Source organism: Ipomoea nil, unplaced genomic scaffold (assembly GCF_001879475.1).
Source record: "Ipomoea nil cultivar Tokyo-kokei standard unplaced genomic scaffold, Asagao_1.1 scaffold0276, whole genome shotgun sequence".
Classification (NCBI taxonomy): Eukaryota; Viridiplantae; Streptophyta; class Magnoliopsida; order Solanales; family Convolvulaceae; genus Ipomoea; species Ipomoea nil.
In genome coordinates, this window is record NW_017616704.1 from 2,006,741 (window position 1) to 2,032,259 (window position 25,519).

Genomic DNA, 25,519 nt, shown 5'->3' on the forward strand with positions numbered 1-25,519 from the left:
CAAAACTTACACTTCTTCTCGGTGGTGTCTTGAAGAAGTTGTGGAGATAGTGGAATGTAAAGAGAAGGTAAATCAGGTAATATTTTCTATGTTCTATGATGTGGATCCCTCTGAGGTCTGCAAACAAACTGGCAAATTTTGTGAAGCATTGACTCTACATCAACAACAATTTGGGGTAGAAAAAGTTAGCCAGTGGGCTGCTCTAACTAATATAAGGTTGTAAACTTTTCTGGTCGGGATTTGCAGAATGATCTTAATCGGTAACTTGAAATTTCCCTTTTATAATAAATAAATAAATTTATTGAATACTTTTTAATGTTAGTCTTTTCTTGTTTTTTCTATCCTTTATTTTCCCTCTAATGAATGAACAATTTACTCAACAAAAAACTTACAGGTATCAATCAAATATTATTGATAAAATTGTGCAAGAGGTTCTGAAAGTAGTGAACCATACATACTTGAATGTTGCAAAATATCCCGTTGGAGAGTTAATGTTCGTGTTAGAGAAATTATCTATATTACAAAGTGAAATAAACAATGATATTTGCATGATTGAGATTTATGGCATGAGCGGAGTTAGAAAAATAACCTTAGCAAAACTTGTATTTAACTAAATTTATAGAACATTTGAAGGTAGTTGTTTTCTTGATGTTAGATCAAAATGTTCAAAGGCAAGGAGTTCAGGTTTAGAACATTTACAAAAGCAGCTCCTTCAATTCGTAAAACTCTCCACTCCAAACAAGAAGGAATGTGAATGAAAATCATACATATTGTTTGGTAAACAATGTTTTAAAACACAAGTGGATTTGATTACCTAATTACAAAAACTCATTCCTAATTTAAAAAGTATCATTCAATTAATTCAGCCTCATTCCTCCTCATTTCTTCACCACCTTATTTCATCGCCTCCCCACTAATCTCTCCTTCTCACTTCATTGTCACTCTCAATTGCCTTGATTTTTTATTTTTATATTTTAAAACCTTTATTCCAATTATAGGTAAAAAAAAAAAAAAAAAAAAAAAAAAAAAATCAATATTGGTAATCATTTCAATTTCACCCTGGTACCAAAACTCATTCCAATTACCAACTATTTGATTCTCATTTTTGAACCAAACATACCGATTGTACCAGCAGAAAACGGGGAGGTGACAGTTATTTAACAGAACAAGCTAAGCACACTTGTATCCCACCCACAGTTCATTTATATCAGATGGGATCATGGAGAATTGCCTTCACAGTTCCAATCAACCCTTGTGAAGTGAAGCCATCATCTTTGACATAGAATTGGTGCACCACTTTGCACATTTTCCAGAACACATCTTTGCAATCTCTTGGAACCACACTATCCTGGAGCACCAGTCTCAGCAGCTCTCTCCTTTTGGCATCAATCAAATGGATCATTTCTCCAATGGCTGCTTCTTCACTCACACTGCCATTCCCATGACCAACCCGCAATGAAAGTGCGTTCAGTTTACCTTCCTTCGACTCCCTCTGCAAATTAAACCACATTGACAACTTACTCGAAACATGAAATTGTAGGAGTACATGGTGTTGCATGGATGTATCTACCTCAAAACCACGGAAGTCGTTTAGAAGACGGCCGCAACTGCTCATTAACTTGAATAAATGGTGGTATTCAGGGTGCTGGACGATCTCCTCTGAGAGCTTTGGCCCGACCAAATAAAGGGCTGGTAGGACGATAGGTCCCAAGGCAAACGAGACATAACCGTTTTCCATGTAGTCATCCAATGTTGGCACTGTCATGTCTTTTGTCCATTCAGCTTCTCTTAACATGGAGTTCAGCAAATTCAGCCACTGCAAATCACAATAATTTATCTTTTTGGTTTACCAAAGATGTCATAGCCTCAAAGGAGGAACTTGAATAGTTGATAGATAGTTTATGCAGCTCGAAATCACCTTCATGTGGTATATATATCCAAGAGATAAAAACAAATAAATTATTTTTTAGAATAATGTTGCAGATAAGTTAGCAGTAACATGAATGCAAAAATAAACACAAATTTTGGTAAGTAATATGGATTAATTGTATCTCACTATCTCAATTATGTGGCTCATCACATCCCGTTCTTGCCATCTAAATGCTTTCTCTCCAATCTCAGAAATTGTGCTGTGAAGTGCAGAAAATATGATCTGGACTTCTTCTGAACAGCAGTCGGTGCTCACATTTACATTCCACCTGCATGACACAATATTTCATAGAATTAGAATTTTTATCAAAGCCTATTGGCCTTGATAACCACAAGGTTACAAGGTTGACTCCCAACAGGAGCAGCTTATTGGCCTTCTTGGTTTGAGCTAGTTAGCTATGGACAACCTAGGTTGGTTTACCTCCTTGTGGTCCTTTTTGCCGGCTAGGGTCATAAGGCGTGGTTTCCCTCAAGCACACCCTCGGGTAGTGGTTACAGGTCAAGTTTCCCCCCTCACCCAGAATTTTATCAAAGCCACAGAAAGATTGAATGACAAACCAAAGATCAGCTAAAAGGGAATACTTACTTTTCAACCAACTGAATGAGGTTCTTTAATTCCTCCATAGAACCCCCAACATCAAAGAAGTCATCTACCACAGTAGTCAATACACCGTTTTGGGCCCATGAAATACGGGCATCAGATAGTTCTGGAGGAAAAAGCGTTGCTGCAGCTGAAAAGTAACAGTACGCAGACTTTTGTCTAGCAAACTTCAGCGTATCCAATCTGTTTTTTACTACCCACCTGTTGTCATAGTAAAAACACCATCCTTACACATTCTAAAGAGTTACAGCATGATCGAGGGGAAGGAATGAATTATAACACGAAGCAAAAATAAATTGGTAGAGAAAAAGATAGGAGTAGGAAGGCCTAAATTTGACAATGCTTAAGTTCTTTAAAATTGCTTGGACATACTTTCAATTGATCTCACTCTAATGAATTGCCTACAAAAGAATAGGTCCAAGAAGCACCTCATATACTCACCTTTCAATCTGTTTTAGTTCCTCACGATGTATAGATTGACAAAGGTTGAAATCCTCTGCGGCAAGAGTTAGGAAATCTTTATTGCTAAAGTTTGATGAACTGTGGGCAACGTGAAAGGAAATAGAGGCAATTTAGTCAGTGATCTACCAACCATATTCAAGAAACAATACATACTTTGTATGGAAGTAAAGAGATCTACCAATATGAAGTTTTGGAAAATCTTGTATTCTCCACATTGTAATGCTCTATATATCTCCGGTTGGCAATTCGGTCTAAATTTGCATAGAAAGGAAAATTAAGGGCATCCTCCACCTAGAAATGACAAAGTAGCTCATTACCCCCTTTTTTAACTCAAATCAACTTAAAGGGACGACACGATAATTAACTCTTGAAGATGCTTTGGGACTCAGGAATTACAGAAAATACCTGTTTATGGATCTGTCTAGTATGGATATCTGAAAAAAGTGAATCACTGGAAAGTTCCTGTCTCAAATTCTCATACCACCTGTTATGTTTCTCAGAAACATATTCATCTGAATTACATATTATTTCTAGTGCTTGATAGAGATCCAGTATAGCATATGCATCCTTTGGACGTCCACAAGCAATACTGTTGATACTCTCATCCAGAAAATGAGATACAGGACCTACACTACAGAACTAATCTATCAAACTTTTCATACCATCTAGATATATTCTACGAGAAAAAAAGAGAAACCTGCTATTGTCACAAATGGATGAGTACCTGAAGGGATGCTGTAGCCATTTGTTCGCAATATTCTGAATGCCATAGCACAAGTTGAGGCATCCATAAAGATCTCTTCATCCCCCTGCAACCACCGTCTTTTTTTTTTTTTTTTGAATAGGGGGAAGTGGGGGGAACTAATGTCATAGTTTGTAACAATAAGAGCTTAAAGAAAGTAATGGCCAAGAAAAAGCTCAACATAGAATCTAGAAGCTGGTCTAACATAAAATATGTTCCATATAGCAAGATTGTAGTAATTAATGATTGAGGTTTGAGAAAGCTACCTGTATGTTTCATCCAAAACATTTCTTATTCCCTTATTGAAATGGCGACTAATCCCCAATTTCTCAACATTATCAACGACACAAAGTCGTGCATACACATCAAGAGGGTAGACTGTTGGAACTGAAAGATCAAGGCAGAAAATTATACTAATGTGCTGCAATGTAAGAATGGAAATACAGACATGCCAAAGATGGTAGATGTACCTTTGTTCCCAAACATCTTCAATACAGAATGTAGGTAACTAAGACAACCAGGATCATGGTGATGAATAAAAGCAGCAGCTGTAGTAGAAGGTGAATTGAACAAGGAGCCATTCTTCCTTTGATACTTCATAGCCATTTCCCAGTCTTGCGGAGGTCCTAATCCTTCCGATACATAAGCAAGGTAAGCCTCAAGCTCCTTTGAGGTGCTTCCCATGCACCTAAATCAAGAAAGAAATTATGAATGAAAAGTGTTGGTGTTTATTATCCTAGAGGCCTCTTTGGAATCATGCCGGTTGATTGCTTAATCTATTCATGCTGCTTGTTGATAAACTACCACTTTTGTTTCTTCAAAGCACATATGACTTTTTAAGAGAATCTACATATGTGTGACATGTGTAAGATTGTTTGCATGCTTTAGCTTCTTTATTATGCAATAATTAGTTTAACTTGGATTGGTCCACCTAACTACAAAACTAGATCATGTGCACAGTGCCGGTTGATTGCTTAATCTATTCATGCTGCTTGTTGATAAACTACCACTTTTGTTTCTTCAAAGCACATATGACTTTTTAAGAGAATCTACATATGCGTGACATGTGTAAGATTTGTTTGCATGCTTTAGCTTCTTTATTATGCAATAATTAGTTTAACTTGGATTGGTCCACCTAACTACAAAACTAGATCATGTGCACAGTGCACATAATCAGATAAGACCTTATTCAACTGAAAACTGTGTCCTTGGAAATAGGCTTTGTTGATTATTAATTAATATACCTGCTGAGTTCCACATCCCTCTTATGATGTAGTTCATTTAGAGTTCTTGGTTCTAAGTTGAGCTTCAAAGATGAATCATTAAGATAGTTGAGCATTCCGGGAAATATGATATCAAATCCAGTGGGGCAAAGTTGGCCATTATCAGCAGCAGATGTAAAATTTAACTCAATGAAAAGTAAACCTGCAAGATGTGATGCATCACACAATTAACAGAAAGAAATAGAGCTCACCAAGCAGAATGCAAGTTATTACCTTTATTGATTTGTTCTTCACCAACATCCCATCTTTTCAGCGCAAGAACACATGCCAGAGTTGATAAGAGAGCTTCTTTAAGAAACATGGGATGAGTGTGATGAAGACCCCACGATCCATCTTGATTCTGATTATTTAGCACCCAATCCACACACTCAGGGAAACAGGGCATTCCAGGGGAATGTGGAGAAGGGACCATAGCTACCCATGCAGTGTCGTATGGAGAAACAGAAAGTTCAACAATGTCAAACAATTTCCTAATCTTTTCTTCAGCTACTTGAAAACACTGCATATAGTTTTATATTACTAAGAGGCTAATTTTTGGAAATCAGATGAGTGAAAGTAAGAGGAGAGAGCACATTACAGAAAATCTTACCGATAAAGTCAAATTAGTTGATCTGTCTCTTCCATCAAAAGTGCCCAAACTAGCTGCTTAAACAATAAAAGCTCTCAACAATGATTCATTCAAGCAAAGTAGGTTTTTTGCATACAGTTTTCAACATTAATCATTATTCAGATTTCAGAATATAAGGCAAGTATACATAATACGGAGTATATAATTACTTCTCCTAGAAGTAATTACCGAGAAAGAATAGAATACTTGAACAGTTGAATGTACATGGAAAATGGAATAACTAACCATAAGAAGAGATAGTTTGACAGACGTGGTGAGGAGCATTTAATTTGTTGCTCATTCTGAATGAAGGCAGGCTTTTTCCTTTTACATAAAAAAGCATAGACAAACAAAACATTGAGTATCTATCCACCAGTTGTATTTGGTATGAAGCATGAGAGAGCCAAATTTTAACTTTGTAAGGGGGAAAATAAAGTAGAAACTAACCTGAAAACGAAAAGCAAGAAGTGCTCCAAATCAAATATTGTCTGGAATGAGTTACAACATTGTGTGGAAAGGGTGTAGTGCTTGCAATCACAAGTGACCGAGACATTGTCGGAGCATATGACTATTAAGTAGCAGTACTTATATGCTACTCCCTTTCTCTATAACAAGTATTGTATACAAGTTAGTTTTTCGAATGCATGCCTAATGATTTAATTTTAAAAATTGAAGTTATTGGCTTTTTCTACTACGCATACTGCTCAGGTACCTTCTGGCCTTTCCATTTCTTATCTGTAATTCATAACCAACTATTAATCTACCATACAAGCTATAAATGAAAAAAAGGATAAACACTTGAGGCTCACAAATCATGTAAACAGATAACTATACGCACTTGCCCTAGCAATAGCTTCAGGAGAGGAGAAGGGGCAACGGCGGCGCTACTGTGGGCGACGACGGCGACAAGCGAGGTGGGTTGCAGAGGAGTATGCTTACTTGCACTCAAGATTTCAGCTTTGCAAAATCTGCGCAATATTCGTATCAAAAGTAAAGCTGCATTATCAATTGAAACTCGGATGAGCGAAACGATAAGAAAAGTTTCTATCATGATCACCCCCAAAAGGGAAGCAGGAAAGCAAAACATGAACTAGCAAACACAATAGCATGAATCAAATCATTTGCAGAAATTAAGTTTGATCACAAGTATTTTACCTGGGTGAGAAGGAAGTAGGAAGTGAGAACTGAAGAATCAATCAAATGTCTGGAGTCTGGACTGCATATAAAACCAACAAAGAGAGAGAGAGAGAGAGAGAGAGAGAGAGAGAGAGAGGGAGAGAGGGAGAGAGAGAGACTGTGTTTGTACCGTTGTACGGGGAGAATCAACGCAAAGACAACAGACTGAATAATGTTCGTTAGTTGTGCAAAATATTCAAAGGGAAAATACTCTTCAACTTCCAAATTCTACTACGGAGTATCAATTTTTACTCTCACTCAGAAATTTAGTCATTTTTCTTGAAACTCACAAATGAAAAAAAACTTGTCATTGTTTTTCGAGTTAATTCTATTTTTTTTATTCTTTCCAAAAACTTAAATCTCCGATCTCACCTAGATAGATACACGAAAAAATATAAATCATGATAATTCAGTGAATCACAGAGAATAAACATTTACTTACTATAGACAAGGAGTTCTCCTCACTTTGAGAGGTTGCTCCATTTTTTTTTAGATTTATAGGCACAATTCATTTTTATTACTTCTTTTCAAAAATTTCCAATTCATCCTAATATTATTGTAGCATGATCATTTTTTATTCTCTAACAAAATTGTTTTTTTTTTTTTTTGAAGCTTAACAAAATTGTTTAAATTCTATAAAATACAATGGCATTTAGGCCTTCAATTATTTTTTTTAAATAAAATAAAAATATAGCGGATCAACCAACATTATATTAAAAAATTTTTACAATGTCTTTATATTTAACGATATTTCAACAATTTTGTTGACAAATAACTAAAAATAGTCACGTACGGAGCCAGGAATTCCGTTGAGGGGGGCCTAAGAAGCAGGGACCGATCTAGAAATTTTTTCCAGTGAAGGTGAAACGTTAAAACAAAAGAGATAATTTGAAAAAAAAATATCTAAGAAATATAAGTATAAATATTGTTGGATATGAGCAAAAAATAAAACTCATCGAAACTTTATAAAAATATTCATAACAAAATATGAAACATAATTAAATATCTAAAAAATATAGGTATAAATATTGTTGGATATGAGCAAAAAATAAAACTCATCAGAACTTTATAAAAATATTCATAACAAAATATGAAACATAATTAATTTGATAAAATAATTTGAATAAAAAACACATTATAAATTACACATCTCATTATTAATATAAAAGAATGTTATGTGTGTGTATTAAATATTAAAAAAAAAAACTATTAAAAACGTGATTGTGTTGAAGCCAAATTTGAACCCACCTTCATTATAACCAAACACATGTTTTGCCAACTAATCTAACTCACTTCTTATTAACATTTATCTGTTTTTTATACTAATACTAAAACTTGTACTATATATACATATATACACACAAAGGTTATATATGAGGTGGGGATGGGGTGAAGGGGGGCAGGGGTGATTTGGCTCTGTCCTTGAAAATAGTTCTGTCATAATAATACTAAAACTAAAGGAGATGTCTTGAAAAAGAAAAATTAAAAGTGAATTATCACTTATAAATCTAAGACCAAAATAAAATTACTTGTCATAATTTTTCACATAAAAAATAAAAGTGAAGGAGTATACAAGAGTTGTATAACTTCACTTATAGCTGACTACATCATTTTATATTTCTGTTTGATTATATATATATATATATATATATATATATATATATATATATATAGATTTTGGATCCGGTGCACACCCCCTTGGCAGGTGAGCTCGTGAGCACCTTTTCTGACCCTTAATTGGTTTAGATGATTTGGGCCTTTTTGCCACGTGCATCAAGACTTAAGAGGACATTAGGGAGTATTGTGTAATTTCGCAATTACTGTAATTATAAGGTGTATTTAATTTTGCCTCGGTAATATGCGTATCTTCTGACCCTTCCCACCTTTTCTTACCTTCTTTCCTTACCCACTTCATCTTCTGCGTCTCTCCATCACAACTCTCCCTCTCCATCAGAACTCTCGCTCTCCATCACCTTCTCCATCTCCATCATAACTCTCGCTATCCATCACTGTCTCCCTCTCCATCACAACCACGGCGTTCAACATGGTTGGGTCTACTGTCCGCCGATCGAAGAGGCAACGGAGGTCAAACGGCGTCCCTATTGAAGGTAATCTCAATCCCCCTTTTTTTGCTACTGTTTTTTTCCGTTTCGGAGGGTTTTGTGTGTGCCTCCGTTTCGGTGGGTTTTGTGTGTGCTTTCTGTGGTAGTTTGGTGTTCAGACCGCCGGTTCTGGGAGGCCGGATGGGAGGGGGAACTGGGGAGTCGGGCTGGGAGGGGGAACATACAAGTTACAATTTAGGGTTTGTGTTATTATTTAGGTTTTTTTTTTTTTTTTTTTGAGTAATCATATGTTAGTCTAACAATGGGGGATTTTTGGGGGTTTTGTGGTTCTGTAGTCAAGCTATTCTAATGGGGATGTTAGGGGTGTGTTGCATGTGTTTGATGATGGTGAATTTCCGACGGAATCATGTTATCCAGCGTCCATGGAATCCTTTTTTTTTCTTTCTTTTTTCGGGTCTCTGGGAGGCGGGGACTGGGAGAGGGGACTGGGTAGTTACGTTTTTTTTTTTTTTCTTTTTTTTTGGGGACTCTGGGAGGCGGGGACTGGGTAGGTACGGGTTAGGTTTTGGGGTTGCATGTGTGTGATGGTGTTGATTTTCCGGCATAAAAGTGTTATCCGCCGGCCATTCATTTTTTTTATCCAGCTGCAATGTCTGTTAATGGTGCTCTCTGTTAATTTTTATAAATTCTAGATGTAGTTAGTTTATAATATGGATGTGATTTGAGTGAATGGTTTAACATGAAAAATGAAACATAGCGTTGTAATTCCATATGTTGCTGATGGTGGAAAAGCACGTAAAATTGCTAGGAATTTGGAAGCTCGCAGGTGTTTATATCTATACTTAATATGGCTTTTATCATTTTAAATCTGTTAACTTCTTTTGATTCTTTTCATAGGGCAGATATATGCTATTAACATCATGCATTGTATGTATATAGTATATGCGTTATGATTAGTATGTGCATATAGAGGATCATGTAGTTGCGGAATACATGTTCAAACATGATTGTGTAGATTTAGTATCGTGGTTTTGTAATTTTAATTTTTGTGCATATTAATTCTTCAGTGCTTTGTTTGTAGTTTAATGCAGTGTGTCATACCCCTTATTTTTCAAAGAAAGAATAGTAAGGGGATGTGGCACAATGGGTATGTGCTTAGTAGTGACTATGCGAGTGCATTTCTAGTTAGCCTTAATTATTTTCATTGTATCCATGTTAACATCCATTCCATGCACATTTTTATGCATTTTAGACGTGGTGGTATGTGCATTTTTTATCGTTAATTAGTATGTCTCTATATGCTTTTGGTTGATGTGTATGCCGTTTGTGCTTTTCTAGGATATAGTATATGCATGTTGCATTCTCACATTTTGATCTGATTTAATTTGGATAGGTACAATGCTTTGTTTGCAATGTTATCTATCTTTATTTTGCATTTATAAAGTTTATTTAGGGTTTTGCAGTGTGTTTTAAACATCTTTTTCATTTATCATACCATTGGGTTCATTGGTCGTTCGTTTTAAGGTTTGTGCATTTTTAGAAATATATATTATGTGCACCAGATATATTATATGCGCATGTCCAGTCCAGTTATAGTGTTCTTTTTGTTTTATTAAGTTTGTTATGGTAGTTGCATTATTATGCTTTCTAGGTGTGTACGTGGTTTGTGCTTTTATAGGGTATAGTATATGCACAGTGCATCTTCAGATTTGTATTTGTTTTAATTTGGATATGTATAATGGTGTGTGATTGGGATGTTAAATGCAGATTTATCTATATTTATATTGCACTTATATTGTTTATTTATGGTTGGTTAAACGGTGTTGTTTTTCAATTTATGCAGGTCACGGTGTCCCCCTCCCTGTTGGTGTAGCCGATCTGGTTGTACCTTTACATCCTGATCCCCCTGTCGAAGAACACCAACCCGCGTCGTCTTTGGCACCACACGAAGATATCGAAGCGGCCCAAGCCCCCGCTGACCATGCGCCGAATAGTCAAGCTGACGAGGTTGATGTTAATATGTTCCCGCAATTGAACATTAGAGCTTCCATCAGGCATCTCGTTAAGCCTATGAAGTGTTTGTGGATACTAATGTGCATGTGCGTAGCATATTAAATAGCATGTGCATTTTCATATTATGGTACCTTGCAGTATATATCAGTTGCATGGTGTTATTAGATGAAATATGCTGTAGATTAATACATCGTTTATGCGTTTAGATGGTAGTGTCTGTGCGCGTTGCCTGTTACTATATTTTTATTGCATTTTTTAGCAAGTGCATAGACAATGTTATGTTAGTGCATATTAATGGGTATGTGCGTATCAGCTCCAATCTGAATGCATTTGTTAGATAAATGGTTACTTTGGTTTGCATTTACTCTTATGTTTGTGCATATTAATGTGCATGTGCGTAGAAGTGGCTGTGCGACTGCATTACAAAATGTGCATATTTAGTATGGTTATACGATTGTGTTTATTAGCTGAAACATGCCGTTGGGGTTTTTCGTTGCTTTATTTTTACTTTTTTTAGCCTTTTTTTATCTGTATCACGCTAGTTGGGTTACTTGTTACGGTCTGTGCATATATAACAATGGTCCCACTCAGGGATATATTCATATAACAATGGTCTTCGTCGACATCGCCACCCATCGTTGTTGCACCTGCCACTCAAAAGTAAGATAATACAAAAACCTGCGTAATAAAATCAAAACCACCATCATAGATATGAATGCATTATGCACAAACATGTTCATTATTTCGACTATCGGACACCCCCCAAGGTCGCTCAGTTTATAATCATCTGAAATATACAGGAAAATGCACAGACACAAAGGTAGTTATGCACTGACTGTTACAACCCCCCCAAAAAAAAAAAAAAAAAAACAAAGCCACGGACACAGTTTATTTTGTCTATTAGGTAGTAAGCCGTACGGACTGCCCAATGTATCTTTACGCTTAGGCCGTTTGATAGACGGGTATCGAACACCCCCCACCCTCGTTAAATTTTCAAACGTTTTACAAAAACATTGACTTTTGCACAGACGTACAAGTATATATGCACTTACCGGAACAACCCATAGAAAAGACAAAAACACGGACACCTCCTACCTTCCCTATTAGGTAGGACGGCGTACGCACAGGCAGGTGTCCCTTTACGCTGCCGAAGTAGCTCAGTTTATAACGATTCGAAATAACCAGGAAGATGCACAGACATAAAGGTGTTTATGCACTAACTGTTACAACCAAAAAAAAAAAAAAAAAAAAAAAAAAAACCAAAGCCATGTCCACAGTTTATTTTGTCTATTAGGTATTACGCTGAAAACTTAACGAGTGTGGGGGTGTTCGATACCGGTCTATCCAACGGCCTAAGCGTAAAAGTGTATATGCACTTACCGGAACAACCCAAAGAAAAGACAAAAACATAGACACCTCATGCCTTGCCTATTAGGTAGGACGGCGTACGCACAGGCATGTGTCCCTTTACGCTCGCGTTTTTTTATAGTCAGCTATCGCCCACCACCCAACCTGGTTCAGTTCTTAACCATTTCGAAAAAAACATGGAAATGCACAGACTTAGAGGTGTATACGCACTTACCCGTAATGCTAATATCCATTTGCTGAAAGTCCTCAACTGTTGCTCTTGCCATCAACCGCGAAGCCTTCACACATCTACCATTGTTAACGCTAATTCAGTCCCTTAATTATTTTAATATTAGAATCTTTTAATTTCCATCCTCAAAAGCATCAAAAAATGGTTCATATTCCATTAAAATTATGTCCTTAAATAAATTAGGCTTACAATTACTAATATAACCTTAACATTGATAATAGCTGACTTTATTAGTTTTAATCTCAACCATAGATGGGAATTTAATCAATGGTTATTAGTGGGCCTCATGGTCTCATCTATTAGAGGGGGTGCACCAGATCCAAAGCCTATATATATATATATATATATATATATATATATATATATATATATATATATATATATATATATATATATATATATATATATATATATATATGTGTGTGTGTGTGTGTGTGTGTGTGTGTGTGTGTGTGGTCACGTTGAGGTGTGAATAGGTGTCTAGGAGAGAAATGCGAACTAATCAGCGCGCGCCACGTGTCAGCATTCATTGGGTGCACCTACTTTCACCTACAAGTGCACCTACTTTTCGCCTGCAAGTGCATGTAATTTGTCTTGTTAACATTCATTGATCTGAGTTCGTTCTGTTTGACATCGTTTTTGTTCTTGCGAGAAGTTCAGCGGGTAGTAGTACCCGTGAAAACCCCCCGAAATATTCATGCACCTAGGTGCAACTACTTTTAACTATATGTGCGCTTATTATAGATGCTCAACGTAAATTTTACTTGCACCTATAATACATTTTACATGCACTTGTAATACATTTTACTTGCACTTCGATGTTCAATTATTTACAAAAATACCACCGCATTTTTTTTAAATTAGTATTTCTCATTCATTAGATCTGGACACGTGGACGGATATCAGGCATTCACATAATCGCACCTGGGCGCTCCATTCGCACCAGAGTGCAATTATATATATATATATATATATATATATATATATATATATATATATATATATATATATGGGTAATTTTATTTGCACCACCATAATTGCTATTTACACCATCCTTTGATAGGTGTGCTAGCTCTATAGGCGGTGTAAATAGAAAATTACTATTTGCCCACATTTATTAAAATTAGTCAAACATTATGTTTTTAGTTGTCATATTTACATCATAATTGCTATTTACAGCACTTATATCGCTAGAGAGTGGTACAATGCTACTGACTCTATTACAATATGTAGTATTTACTGAAACACAAAGAACTAATAATATGTAGTATCTATTCATATACTTTCTCAACCTAAGACTTGAACTCACAACCTTCCAAATGGAAGTCCAACCCAGATATTATTAGACCACATAGTCTTGGTACCAATGCACCTCTTTATTTGTCCCCTTTACAAAAAAGTTTTTTGTTTTGAGAAACTTTACAAAAAAGTTATATATTATAGTCAACTATATTATTTTTATTTTTAAATTATCCAATAAATCCGTGACGCAATGTCCCAATGCACCTCTTTATTTGTTCCCTTTAAAAAAAGAATACCATAAATATATTTTAATAAAATTCTTGCAATTTTATTAAAAGGACAGTAGGAATGATAATTTTAATCTACCTCAAAAATATTTATTCAAATTCGTCTCGACTGCATGGATCAAATTTTTTTAGATGATAGTGGGTGGTGGATAACATGGGTCTTAAAAAATTAAACAATGATTAGTCGGGTTGGATTTAAATTTTATGTATAAAATCCGCTTAAAATATGTGGTAAACTGTGAATTTTTCACTATACAAAAGAAATGAAAAAAATTGTTAATATGTGTGTGTGTGTGTATATATATAAACAGATGTGATTGTGAAATTTTCCTGCCCAAACTCAAGAACAATTTAGTAATATCAAGATCATTGGACAAAAATGTCATTTAGGATTAGTATTTAAAGACCTTAAATAAATGATTACACTTTCTTTTTGAAAAATCATACAAATTTATAATTCTTACATTTTTCACCTATAAATACAATTAATTAGTGACTAAAAAGATCATAATATAATTCTTCATTTTGCACTGCCTCCCTATTCTTCCCGTTCACGGTGAAATTATAGTGATGGTGACTCTCTCATACCTTTCTTCCACCGCCCAGTAAGAAATCTTAATTTTAATTTGTGAAGAAAACTAATGTGTTAATCATCTTCACTCTTATAGGTGCAAGAAGTACCCAAACATGAGCTATTTTGAGGTCGACGCTATCATTGAGACCCTAGTTCTTGGTGTTACGCCCATGAAAACGTAAGTATCTCTTTGGAGTTTTAAAGACTTTTTTTTTTTTTTTTTTTTTTTTTTGTGGGGGTTAAAGATTTCAATGGTTAATGAATTGTTTGTGTTTTGCAGTGACTTGGAGGGATTTGTGATGGGGGAGGTCGCAGCTAAGAATGAGTGCAAGTGCGAGGACAACTGCACATGCAACCTGAAGTGTCTGTCAATTTCAAAATACCGTATTCAAGTTCTCCTTTAGTTTTTTTGTTGGTTTAAGTGTTGAGCTCAATTGGGAACGTAGAGTCAGAGGCTCCCAAGCTATAATGTAGTAAGTAACAATGCTAAAGTCCCTCTTCAACGCGTTTAATGTGGTATTTATAGTGGTAGAAAAGGGAGCACATGGCGGGCATCCGACATGCTTACCACGTGTTGCACATGTAGCTGAAGGGCTCGAGAACAGCGCCACGATGTCACGTGTGCCAAGATTCCTAATTGCCATTGGGATGGGGTTGAGGGAAGGCCAGAAATCTAGGTCTTGTTCAGGGTGATTGTTCCGACCTGAACAGGCCAGGCTCGATCCCTAGGCAACGAGTCGATATTGCAATCTTTAGTTGGCTCGGTTGTCGCTTTTAGATCTGGGGTTATGAATGGTTCATGTCAATGGCCTGACCGAATACCAAGCAACACATATGGTACGTAGAAAGAGGTATACTTAGAGAATATTCCCTATCAAGTAGCCCCCAGCCCGTACCTTGACGTCGGTTCAACGAGGAAGAGTTCGAACTGAAAAAGTTGACTAAAAGGACTCCCGCAATCCCTTCCACTGGGTTAGAAATAAGTGTGGTGCAAGTTCATCGGGCAACTATGGATCACCGTTTGTACAAGTCGCTAGACACGTGTTTAGAGATCACCGCCGGTCTCGTGATCCATTCCAACTTTTGAAATTCTCTTGTCTCTTGCCATTTATAAATAAGACGTAATGGGGAAATGTAATACCCCGATATTTTAAACCAATTACTTTCCTATAAAGACCCTTAAAATAAAACTATTTTGATTACTATGAGTATTATCCCGTTTATGATTTTAAAATAAATCATTTTGGTATAAAAAATAATTATAAGACTATCTATGGTTTTACAAACCTTATTCATATTATATACGGTATGTCAATGTTTAAACCAAAAAATCTATTTGAGATTAACCTACCACAATTGCCATCACCACCACCACTACTACCACAACCACCACCACTACTACCACCACACCACCACCACCACCACCACCACTAACTCCACCACCACAACTGCCACCGCCACCACCACTGTCACCGCCACCACTTATTATTATTATCAACATCATTATTATTATAACAAATAATATGTTCATTTTCAGGAAAATGAACCCAAAAAATACAATTTATTAACTTTCAACCCAACATTAGAAAATAAAATTATTTAAACAATAATCTTTTTTAGAAATTATTTTTCAAAAAAATATTTTCCAAATTTTCAAACAGACCCTAAATTAAAAATTATTTTTTTTGGTAGAAAAAAATAAATTGTTTTAGAACCAGATAATTTTTATATATATATGGACAGAATATTTAGAAGGCGAAAACTGTCAATTCCATTTTAATGATGATAAACCATTCCAGGCCGGGAGAGATCAACCTCTCATAGTCTCGTTCACTCTGCAAAATGGAGAGTGCTCTTCTATCAGCCTCCACCATTCTCCCTCTACAAAGTAAGTATTTCCATTCCAATAGTTTTCTATTATTTTCGTCATAGATTACATAATTAATCAAGACAGAATTTATTGGTTTCTTTTGTTATCCCATTTTCCTGAAATTTTGTGTCAATTTTGGAGTATATATATGGTAAAATACTTTAAAGCTTGCAACTTTTAGCCGTCTCTCTTGACTGGGAACTTATGTAGTATCTTATCTTAAGCAGACAAAGTTGTTTGTGGAGTTTTAAGGAAATGGCAGAGCTCATTCTATGGTAAAGGTGTATGTAATGGTGTTCTTGTGAAGAGAAGTATCAGTTATGCTGGCAGAAGAAGTCCTCTCACAGTCTCTTCTGTGGTACATATTCTCATCTTTTAGATTTTTACTATTTTTTGTTCATTTTTGCTCTTCCTGTTGGTTAATTGAATTATTTGGTAAGCAATTTAGTGTTGGTTTTTTAAGTTTAGTCTATTATGATTTATGACCATGTCCAAGAGAAGTTGATTTTCTGAAAAATAAAATAGCATAATCTTTAGTAGTAATTCCAAAGGTTTGTGTTTTTGGCAGCTCGGGAGGAAAGTAAAGAAAGTAAAGAAAGAGACGATTGTTCCTGACCCAGATTATCGTATCCCAGTTGTGCTTCTAGGTTAGCATTGAATGCCTTTTGTTGTTCATTTGTATGCAGAGCTAAAGTTTCTAGAGGATTGACACTTTTGTGGTTTCATTTTTTATTCTTCTTGAATATTTATATTGTTCAGAAAAGCTTGAATTTATTATGAGAAGCTTCTGTCATTTTACACTTTTGCATTGATGAACATCACGTTTTTAAGTCCATGTGTAATATCATATTTGTTTCATATTTTCCGTTTTTGAAATAACTAAACTATGTAATTCTAATAAAATAAGATAGCACCTTTCTAAATAATCATGCCCCCAGCATGAATCATTTTTGTTTCTAACATGGAATTATCATATGTGCAGGTGCAGCTGGTACTTTAATTTATACAGATAATTTACTAGCAGCAGCTCCTATTGGTCTTCTTGGATTACTGTTGTTATTCCAGGTAACTCAAGTCTCATATTCTATATAGAAAATGTTTGGATCTTGTATAGCTAAAGGTTTGGCAAGTATAGAAGATGTTTTCGTATTATTTTAAAACAATATAGGTTCTCACTGCTATCCTACATCTCCATTTAATTCCCTTATGACTTAGTTACTTGGGAGCTCAACCGTGTTCACACTATGCTTCCTTTATCATACTGTCAATTCGAGAATACAAAAGATCGATGAGTGTGGTTTTTCCATCTGCAGACAACAAGAGTGAGATTTGTCTTTGATGATGAGGCTCTGGTACGTCTCCTTAGTCCTTTAACATGCAATTGTTATACCATGGTCCATCTTGCAGTGTGGACCTTGGTCCATTTAATAGTTTATGTGTCTGTAGTTACCTTTTGATGTGTTAACATGTTATGTGCCTTCAATTTATTTATAGGCACATAAACGGTTAATTGCAGGTACAGAATATGTCAACTGCAGGCACATAATCTGAAGGTTATTTTGGACCAGGGTTCACAATGCAAAGTAGACCCTGGTCCATGGTATAATTTGCCTTTAACATGCTTTCACCTATGTTGAAGATTAATATAGAGTAGCGAATATGTACCCTCGCTAAACAACTTAAACTTTCAGTTGATGTGGAGAAATAATCATTTAGTTTTGTTCTTAGTAATTTTTCCATTGACTTCACCATTTTTGAATTTCGTTAAAAGTGCTGGCTTAAACCACACAGACATTCTTCTGGCATTAGTTATCGGCATTTTACTTATAAAACATGTTGCTCCCTCGGAGCTTTTGGTTTACTTATTTCAGTTGACCACTGATATTGAGAAATGAAAGTTTGAAGTTAACTGCTCTGTATTATATTTTCATTAAGCACAATTTTAGATCATATATATTGTCCCCTATCAAGTTGCAGTCAGATCCTCAACTTCTAACCTATTATAGTTAAATAACTAGATCGTTGATATTACACTTTTCAACGACTTTCTGTAAAATATGGTTACAGGAGGTTAAAGTAGGGGAACAGCTAGAGGAGTCAGGTGAAAACGTTTTTGTAGGTGGAAAGAACCGCTGGAAGTAAGTAAAAGCCGAGCTTTGTTCTAAGTTAAGTTCTGGTGGCTGGACTTAATGAACCTAATCTTCATTAACAGATATTCGACATTTGTGAATTGGGAGCTTTGGTGGCCAAATTTCCCAGTTTTAGTTTATTTCAAAGAGACACAGACAAAGCCTGAAGGCCAAGTGCACTTTTTCCCTGTAATTTTTGTAAGTGTCAAGATTGAGTGCATTGAATCCAATTCGGTAGGTCTGTTTTGGAATTTCACTAATTAATTGCTTTTTTTTTTTTTTTTTAATAATTGACAATAGAATGGGAAACAACTCTATGATGTTATGGTTGAAAGATGTGGGTCTTCAAAAACTAGCAGCCCCAAGTAGGCCTACAGTATGAGTATGACTACCAAGAACACAATCAAAACTGGCATGCCCATCTTAGCATTGCAGCAAGGCTATGGAGATCGGGTGCTTGGAAGAATCGTTATCTTATGTTATATAGCACAGTATTCATTGTAGTTTATCAGAAACAAAAGCATTTCCTTAAACTGTAAAGCCAATATTAATGTTGTGATGAGGTGAAAATCTGTGACTTGAGTCATTCTATCTTGTGCTGGTAATTGTCAATTTATTTGTGTTGCCAGGACATTAGAAAATTGATTCATTACACAGGTATAACAAATCAGTATTCTGTTTCTCTGTTAAATATGGTCTTCCTTCCTGATACATATTTCTTTTTGGCATGAGAAGAACTAAGAAGCTGGAGTTGTTGGAGGGTTGTTTGAGTTTAAATGGTTATTTGCTTTAAAGCTAATATGTACAAAGATGTATACAATGTTAATTGAAAAAAGGGTAGGAAAGAGGCATGATATTATCATGCATATGAAGCACTCAACAAAAGAATCATTAGTATTTGATATTTAATGTGAGACACAAAAAAAAAAAAAAAAAAAAAAAAAAAAAAAAAAAAAAAAGGTCATCAAGCTGCAAAGCAATTCTAAAATGTGAGCCCCCATTTAGGGTCATATAGAAGTTGTTACTCAAGCAATGTATCCAGTGTTAGTTGTAAAGATATTCTTTCAGCTCTGAGTCAAAATCCATATACACAGACCACCTGCAAGTTCCTCTAAATCATTGTAATCACATCTTGAAGGCAAGTCAACAATGTTGGTTGAATGTTTGGTTCCATCTGAAATTCGTGGCTCATCAATCCCTTTTTGTGCAGTGGGCATCTGTCCCGTGTTTGGTGCAATTATGGTATCCCACGGTTTGGAGAAAGTCTCGAATCTCTTTTGTGCTGCTATTGCTAGCTTGCAACAAACGCTCGTCTTCCTCGTAGATTAGGTAAGGGGCCTCGCTTTTGTTTCTCGACAGCAATTTTGAGGCCCCCTTTAGAACATGATACTCCCATCCCTGAACATCGATTTTGAGCACTAGTACCCGCTCTGACTCTAGAATCACATCGTCCAGAGGAACCGTCTTTACTTCAACTGCAATTTCTTCGTTAGACTTAAATGCCAACTTTGCACCAGTGGCAGAGATTGCACTATTATCAAGCCGCCCAACCAACTGACAAAAATTATCAGTAATGTAACGACCATTAGTGTTAATACGAGATTTTAAAAAGCACAATGAGAACTGAATAAATTAAATATTTTGAAATATCGGGAAAACACTGCTCCTCCTACCCCCACACCCTTTCACTCAAAAAGAAGAGATGTATAAAATGAAATTAAATGCACTCTCAAGTGTGCTAAAAGGACCATAAAAGCCACAAGTACAGTTCTAAATCAAAGAATAGCAAATAAAGTCGTTTCTGCATTCCAGCTCTTATGATTACACATCTATACAGCGGCCCTGTTTGGTAACATAATTAGTTTATCAACCAATTTTGGCTAGCTGTTTGACTTGGTTAAACAGGCAATATAAATGTTTGATTAATTAGCTTTTTTTAACAGCTTATTGCTCCAAAACGCTAAAATTAAAAAAGCTGCTCAATCAGCTAACAACTAATTTACGAAACATCTTTCTACAATCAGCTAACGTTATCAACTAGTCAAACCCAATAACTCAATCAACTAACAGCTATTTACCAAACACCTCCAGGCCCCAGCATAAAATTTCAATGTTTCCTAAGGATATATTTCCCATGACTTCAATTACATGGATCAGCTTTATCGTGGCTTCAACGGCCTACCCTCCTCCGTAACAGTTCTAAATCATGTCGCAATAAATTAAGGTAAAGGAGTAGGTCAGAGTAAAAAATGAATCCAGACCTTAGGGCTAAAGCTGTAAGAAATCGAGTGTAATTTATCCCACACAGCATCTTGTGCTAGGAAAATTTGGCAAGAATACAAATTTTGACCTAAAATTACAAAAGTATCTAGGGATCTGTAAAACAGCAGGAAAACTAATGATTTACTTGCAAACTCCATTTTTACACGAGAATAATCGGGGATCTTCAAGAAAACTAGTAAGACGTGTTAAATCCAACAAAAACATGATTTACAAAAGTTCCTCACATAACTGTATAAAAATTAAACGAGCAAAACACAATACAGGAATGCTTTATAAGTAGAGTGACAACCAAATGACATGACGCTGCTACCACAAGGATTCATTTTCTTGAATGTGCAGCCATATAGGAAAGCTTAGCTTAGCTTAGCTGTTATTAAGGTGACCTTCATTGACAGTAAAGTTGTAACCATTATTAGTTCTCCATAATTAACCGGTCTAGTCTCCATAATGCAGCCTCCAGTTCACAACTTTCCTAGCATGTTCCAAGATACTCCCTACTCTGATTTTACATTAATAGTTTACCAACTTATTGAAGTTCACAGACATATGGCTGAATTTACATCACATAAAAACAGTACTAGTCTATCTACAACCTGATTCTTGTTCCTTAACTAAGCTATACTAGAAATAACAACGTTATGTCACAAGCAACATACCTAGATCAATAAAACTATACCATTCGAGTTAATACCCAATTTAGTTCTCGACTATAGAGTTTTTCTTGATTTAGTCCTAAACGACTTTTTGTGCTAAATTAGGTTTTGATAGTTTTTCCTAATTGAGTCCTCCGTTAAGATAGCTTGGTAATTACAGCATTGTTAATACCTAATTTAGTCCTTGACTAGAGTAGTTTTATCCAAATTAGTCTTCGATTATACTAGTTTCACCACTATTACCCAAATTAGTCTTCACTATAGTCTATAGTGGTTTTTCTCGATTCGATTTAGTCATTGATCCTAACAGTCGAGGACTCAATTGGGTAAAATCATCATCAAAGTCGAGGACTTAATTAAGCACAAAAAAGGTTTAAGATTAAATCGAGAAAACCACTATAGGAATAAATAGGGTATTAACTCTATAGCATTCATAACAGAACATTGAGCATTGGAGCATACCTTGTGAAGTATAATATTCCCTAATTGATCAGAAGCGGCAGCTTCATAGATTTCCACCAACTCCCCAACTCTATTGAAGTAAACCCCTTCACAGATCTTCTGCAAATTCTCAAAAACAGGCTCAAATGCCACAACTTTAAACCCCATAACAGCGGCAGCAAATGTGGCCATTCCAACATTAGCCCCAACATCCACAAAAATCCCATTACTACCTTCATTCCTCATGTTCTCCAACAACCCCTGCACAGTCTCAGATATATCAGGCTTCCTAAAGGCCTTCCCCTTGAGAGTCCTATTGATATTCTTGTGGGGCTTCTCTGGTAAATTCCCGAAGTCTGAGAGGGAAAAGAGAAATGGGTATTTGAGACCTTCCACTACATTGGCGATTACAGGGTGGGCTTGAGGTGAAGAATAGCAATCAAACGGCTTTATAGAGCGCTGGAAGATTGGATTTCTTAGGGATTTGAGGGCTTTTGGATATGGGTTTTGGGTTTGAGAGGAGAGGTAGAAGAAGACGAGGAGCAAGAGGGAGGTGGAGAGGAAGAGGAGAAGATTCTTGGGGCTGAGAATCTTGGTGGGTTGGTTTCTTCTCCAACCATTTGCCATTGCAAACAAGATTTCTGGGGGAAATGGGAAATCTTTCGTTTGTGGTGTCTTTTTTCACGAGAAAATTTGGTAACCTTCAAGATTGGATCTTGATTGTTGAGTGAGATGTACTATGAGACTGTAATAAGTTACCATATGAATATCGCAGAAGAACGGGAAAGTATTCTGGACCAGGATTCATTGTAAGTATTGTATTGGACTGTACTATAACATGCTTCTTACCTTACAAAATTAAATTTGATGCCCACAAAACTCAAAAGGTTAGGGATGTAAATATACATTTTGGCAAATATTGTGTGAAATGGATTCACTGGACACCTCCTTCGCAAGATTGGCTTAAACTTAACACGGATGAAGCCAGGAAATATTCCACGGGGTTAGCTAGAGCTGGTGGGCTCATTCGAGATTGGCGTGGTAGATGGATCACGGGGTTCTCTACTAAAATAGGCTCGACCAATAGCTTTATTGCGGAACTCTGGGCAATACGCGAGGGGCTATGCCTTGCCAAGAGCCGAGGTTTCACTAAGATCGTGGCAGAATCTGATTCGGAAGCGTTAGTGCAAGCCATCCTAAACTGCTCGGGGTCTAGTCCGGAAGCCGATACCTTAATTCTTGATTGCAAGAACCTGATGATGAGCTTCCAAGCTTGCCGTCTCATCCATGTCCTACGAGAAGGGAACCAATGTGCAGATTTTTTGACCAACCTGGGCCAAAACACTACTTGGGGGACCACGGTTTGGGCACAACCGCCGGATGGCTTAAACAACCTCCTTGCTCGTGATAGCCATTCTGTGGCCACTAGAAGGATCTCTTAATTTTCTGGAACTTTTAGCTCCTCCTTTCTCACCAAAAAAAAAAAAAAAAAAAAAAAAAAAAAAAAAGTACTTCTGTAGCTCTTCTTGAAAAAGGTTACAAAATCGAATCCTGGTGAGAGTTTTTTACAATTTTAGTCCCACGATTATAGTGTCACTAACAACTTTGATCCACGACTTTTAAAACTTGCAAAACTGATCCGCGGCTATTACTTTCTTAGTAAAAATAGTCCTTCCGGCGAACTTTTCGTCAATTTTTCATCGAATTTTTTTTCTCTTTTTGCACAAGACTATAATGATCTTTTCATTATCTAAACTAATGACCTAAATAATAATAATAATAATAATAATAATAATAATAATAATAATAATAATAATAATAATAATAAAAATAAATATATAAGGTTAAGTTCAGATTAGGCACACAGTACACTTTTATCCTCATTCTTCGGCTCTGTTTGGCAGAACTTATTTAGGAGCTTATAGCTTATTTTAAGCTACTAATAAGCTATAAACTCTGTTTGGTAATGTTCCCAAAATTAGCTCCTAGCTTAAAATAAGAGCTTATTTTGAAACGCTACCTTAGGTAGCGTTTCAAAATAAGCTCCTAGCTTCCTAACTTTTTTTTCCATCTTTATCCTTATTATTTTAAAGAAATGACATAATTTACCCTTCCCAATTAAAAGCATTTTCTCTTCTCCTTTATCCGCAACTTTCACCGCAAATATTATTATTATTATTATTATTATTATTATTATTATTATTATTATTATTATTATTATTATTATTATTATTATGAGATTTGCAACAATATTGTTACTTCATTATGAGATGCTAGATCATGATTATGCTAATAGTTTTATTTCAAAATGTTTTAAAGACAAAATGTTAAATTTTAATATGTAAACCAACTAATATAAATTTTATGAAGATGTCCTTTTTAGTCTTTTTACATTTATCAGCTTATCAAAAAGCTAATTTTACCAAACACTTTCAATCATAACAGCTAGCTTAACAGCTCTTCAGTTTTCAGCTCCGAGCTTATAGCTTTTCAGCTTTCAGCTCCTTTTCAACTTTCAGCTCCTAGCTTATAGCTTTTCAGCTAGGTTTGCCAAACAGAGCCTTCATCTTTTACCTATGTGTAAATACCCAAATGGCCCCTCGACTATAGCTAAATTCACAAATTGGTCATCGACTTTAAATTTCAACCAATTAAGTCCTTAACTTTGTAATTTTAACACAATTTGGTCCTGTCTATTTGACCGTTTGTTGATTGTGATTTTTGAGGATATATATGTAATTTCATGGTCCATCGTCGGTTTTTTAAGGTTCTAGTGCATTTCCAGACCGCACTGTTATATTTGAATCCACTGCTGAAAGCAATCTACCAAATCCGGTCGCCTTTCTTCATCCTCCCTTTGGATTCAATGTAGTTGAGTTCGTACCAGAGTGAAGAAGACGACGCGTTTCCGAACTAGTGGAACGTCATCCTGGAGGCCTCCACGTGCTCCGACGAGAGTTGAAGGTTCTTCCGGAGATCGTCGATCACGGTCAACAAACAGTCAAATAGATGGAGGACCAAATCGTGTCAAAATTACAAAGTTAAGGACTTAATTGGTTGAAATTGAAAGTCAATGGTCAATTTGTGAATTTAGCTATAGTCGAGGGACCATTTTGAGTATTTACTCTTTACCTATTTTAAAATAATGATTAACTGCTTTCTTGAAGGAGACAAGTTCAAGTTTAAGTGAGAATGAGGGTGAAAGTGTACTGTGTGTGTAATCTGAGCTTAAGTTTTTTATTATTATTATTATTATTATTATTATTATTATTATTATTATTAATTATATTATTATTATTATTATTATTATTATTATTATTATTATTATTATTATTATTATTATTATTATTATTATTATTATTATTATTATTATTATTATTATTATTATTATTATAGTCATTAGTTTAGATACATGAAAAGACTATTATACCCTTGTGAAAAATGAAAAAAAAAAAAAATCGGTGAAAAATTCATGAAAAGTTCGCCGGAAAGACTATTTTTGCTAAGAAAGTAATAGTCGTGGACCAATTCTGTAAATTTTAAAAGTCGTGACTTAAAGTTGTTAGT

At 35.5% G+C, this 25,519-nt stretch overlaps 3 protein-coding genes across 7 annotated transcripts; 1 reads left to right on the top strand and 2 right to left on the bottom strand.

Annotated features, from left to right (window-relative positions):
* Nucleotides 1-1,065: 1,065 nt before the first annotated feature.
* On the bottom strand, nucleotides 1,066-6,875 carry LOC109156386 (ent-kaur-16-ene synthase, chloroplastic). 4 transcript variants are annotated; one of them, XM_019304252.1, is made up of 18 exons: nucleotides 6,780-6,875; nucleotides 6,463-6,592; nucleotides 6,337-6,359; nucleotides 6,072-6,229; nucleotides 5,871-5,948; nucleotides 5,607-5,659; nucleotides 5,231-5,516; nucleotides 4,979-5,159; nucleotides 4,205-4,422; nucleotides 4,001-4,121; nucleotides 3,717-3,814; nucleotides 3,398-3,618; nucleotides 3,171-3,283; nucleotides 2,972-3,070; nucleotides 2,516-2,731; nucleotides 2,057-2,198; nucleotides 1,571-1,816; nucleotides 1,066-1,492 (listed from the first exon to the last, which is right to left on the bottom strand). In XM_019304252.1, exons 4-18 carry the CDS (start codon nucleotides 6,175-6,177, stop codon nucleotides 1,208-1,210), a joined length of 2,463 nt encoding a protein of 820 aa, XP_019159797.1. In that variant the 5' UTR covers nucleotides 6,178-6,229; nucleotides 6,337-6,359; nucleotides 6,463-6,592; nucleotides 6,780-6,875; the 3' UTR covers nucleotides 1,066-1,207. The 4 variants fall into 4 exon arrangements, with proteins under 4 accessions (XP_019159797.1, XP_019159775.1, XP_019159790.1 ...); XM_019304230.1 differs by having other exon boundaries at nucleotides 6,463-6,620; XM_019304245.1 differs by lacking the exon at nucleotides 6,337-6,359 and having other exon boundaries at nucleotides 6,463-6,620.
* A 9,475-nt stretch (nucleotides 6,876-16,350) lies between these two features.
* LOC109156417 lies at nucleotides 16,351-19,266 on the top strand. 2 transcript variants are annotated; one of them, XM_019304287.1, is made up of 8 exons: nucleotides 16,351-16,468; nucleotides 16,699-16,804; nucleotides 17,015-17,093; nucleotides 17,429-17,511; nucleotides 17,760-17,798; nucleotides 18,514-18,584; nucleotides 18,659-18,773; nucleotides 18,876-19,266. In XM_019304287.1, exons 1-8 carry the CDS (start codon nucleotides 16,419-16,421, stop codon nucleotides 18,942-18,944), a joined length of 612 nt encoding a protein of 203 aa, XP_019159832.1. In that variant the 5' UTR covers nucleotides 16,351-16,418; the 3' UTR covers nucleotides 18,945-19,266. The 2 variants fall into 2 exon arrangements, with proteins under 2 accessions (XP_019159832.1, XP_019159822.1); XM_019304277.1 differs by having other exon boundaries at nucleotides 16,353-16,464; nucleotides 16,674-16,804.
* Nucleotides 19,267-19,538: 272 nt separating this feature from the next.
* Nucleotides 19,539-22,740, bottom strand: LOC109156409. The gene is made up of 2 exons (XM_019304264.1): nucleotides 21,974-22,740; nucleotides 19,539-20,129 (listed from the first exon to the last, which is right to left on the bottom strand). Exons 1-2 carry the CDS (start codon nucleotides 22,577-22,579, stop codon nucleotides 19,767-19,769), a joined length of 969 nt encoding a protein of 322 aa, XP_019159809.1. The 5' UTR covers nucleotides 22,580-22,740; the 3' UTR covers nucleotides 19,539-19,766.
* Nucleotides 22,741-25,519: the final 2,779 nt, after the last annotated feature.

Coding starts and splice junctions, on each gene's coding strand:
- LOC109156386 (XM_019304252.1), bottom strand. CDS start 6,177: ATGTCTCGGTCACTTGTGATTGCAAGCACTACACCCTTTCCACACAAT. Junction 5,949..6,071: donor TTCTTGCTTTTCGTTTTCAG/GTTAGTTTCTAC, acceptor TTTATGTAAAAG/GAAAAAGCCTGCCTTCATTC. Junction 3,619..3,716: donor TGGCTACAGCATCCCTTCAG/GTACTCATCCAT, acceptor TCTGTAGTGTAG/GTCCTGTATCTCATTTTCTG.
- LOC109156417 (XM_019304277.1), top strand. CDS start 16,419: ATGGAGAGTGCTCTTCTATCAGCCTCCACCATTCTCCCTCTACAAA. Junction 16,465..16,673: donor CACCATTCTCCCTCTACAAA/GTAAGTATTTCC, acceptor TATCTTAAGCAG/ACAAAGTTGTTTGTGGAGTT. Junction 17,799..18,513: donor TCTTTGATGATGAGGCTCTG/GTACGTCTCCTT, acceptor ATATGGTTACAG/GAGGTTAAAGTAGGGGAACA.
- LOC109156409 (XM_019304264.1), bottom strand. CDS start 22,579: ATGGCAAATGGTTGGAGAAGAAACCAACCCACCAAGATTCTCAGCCCC. Junction 20,130..21,973: donor GGAATATTATACTTCACAAG/GTATGCTCCAAT, acceptor AATTTTTGTCAG/TTGGTTGGGCGGCTTGATAA.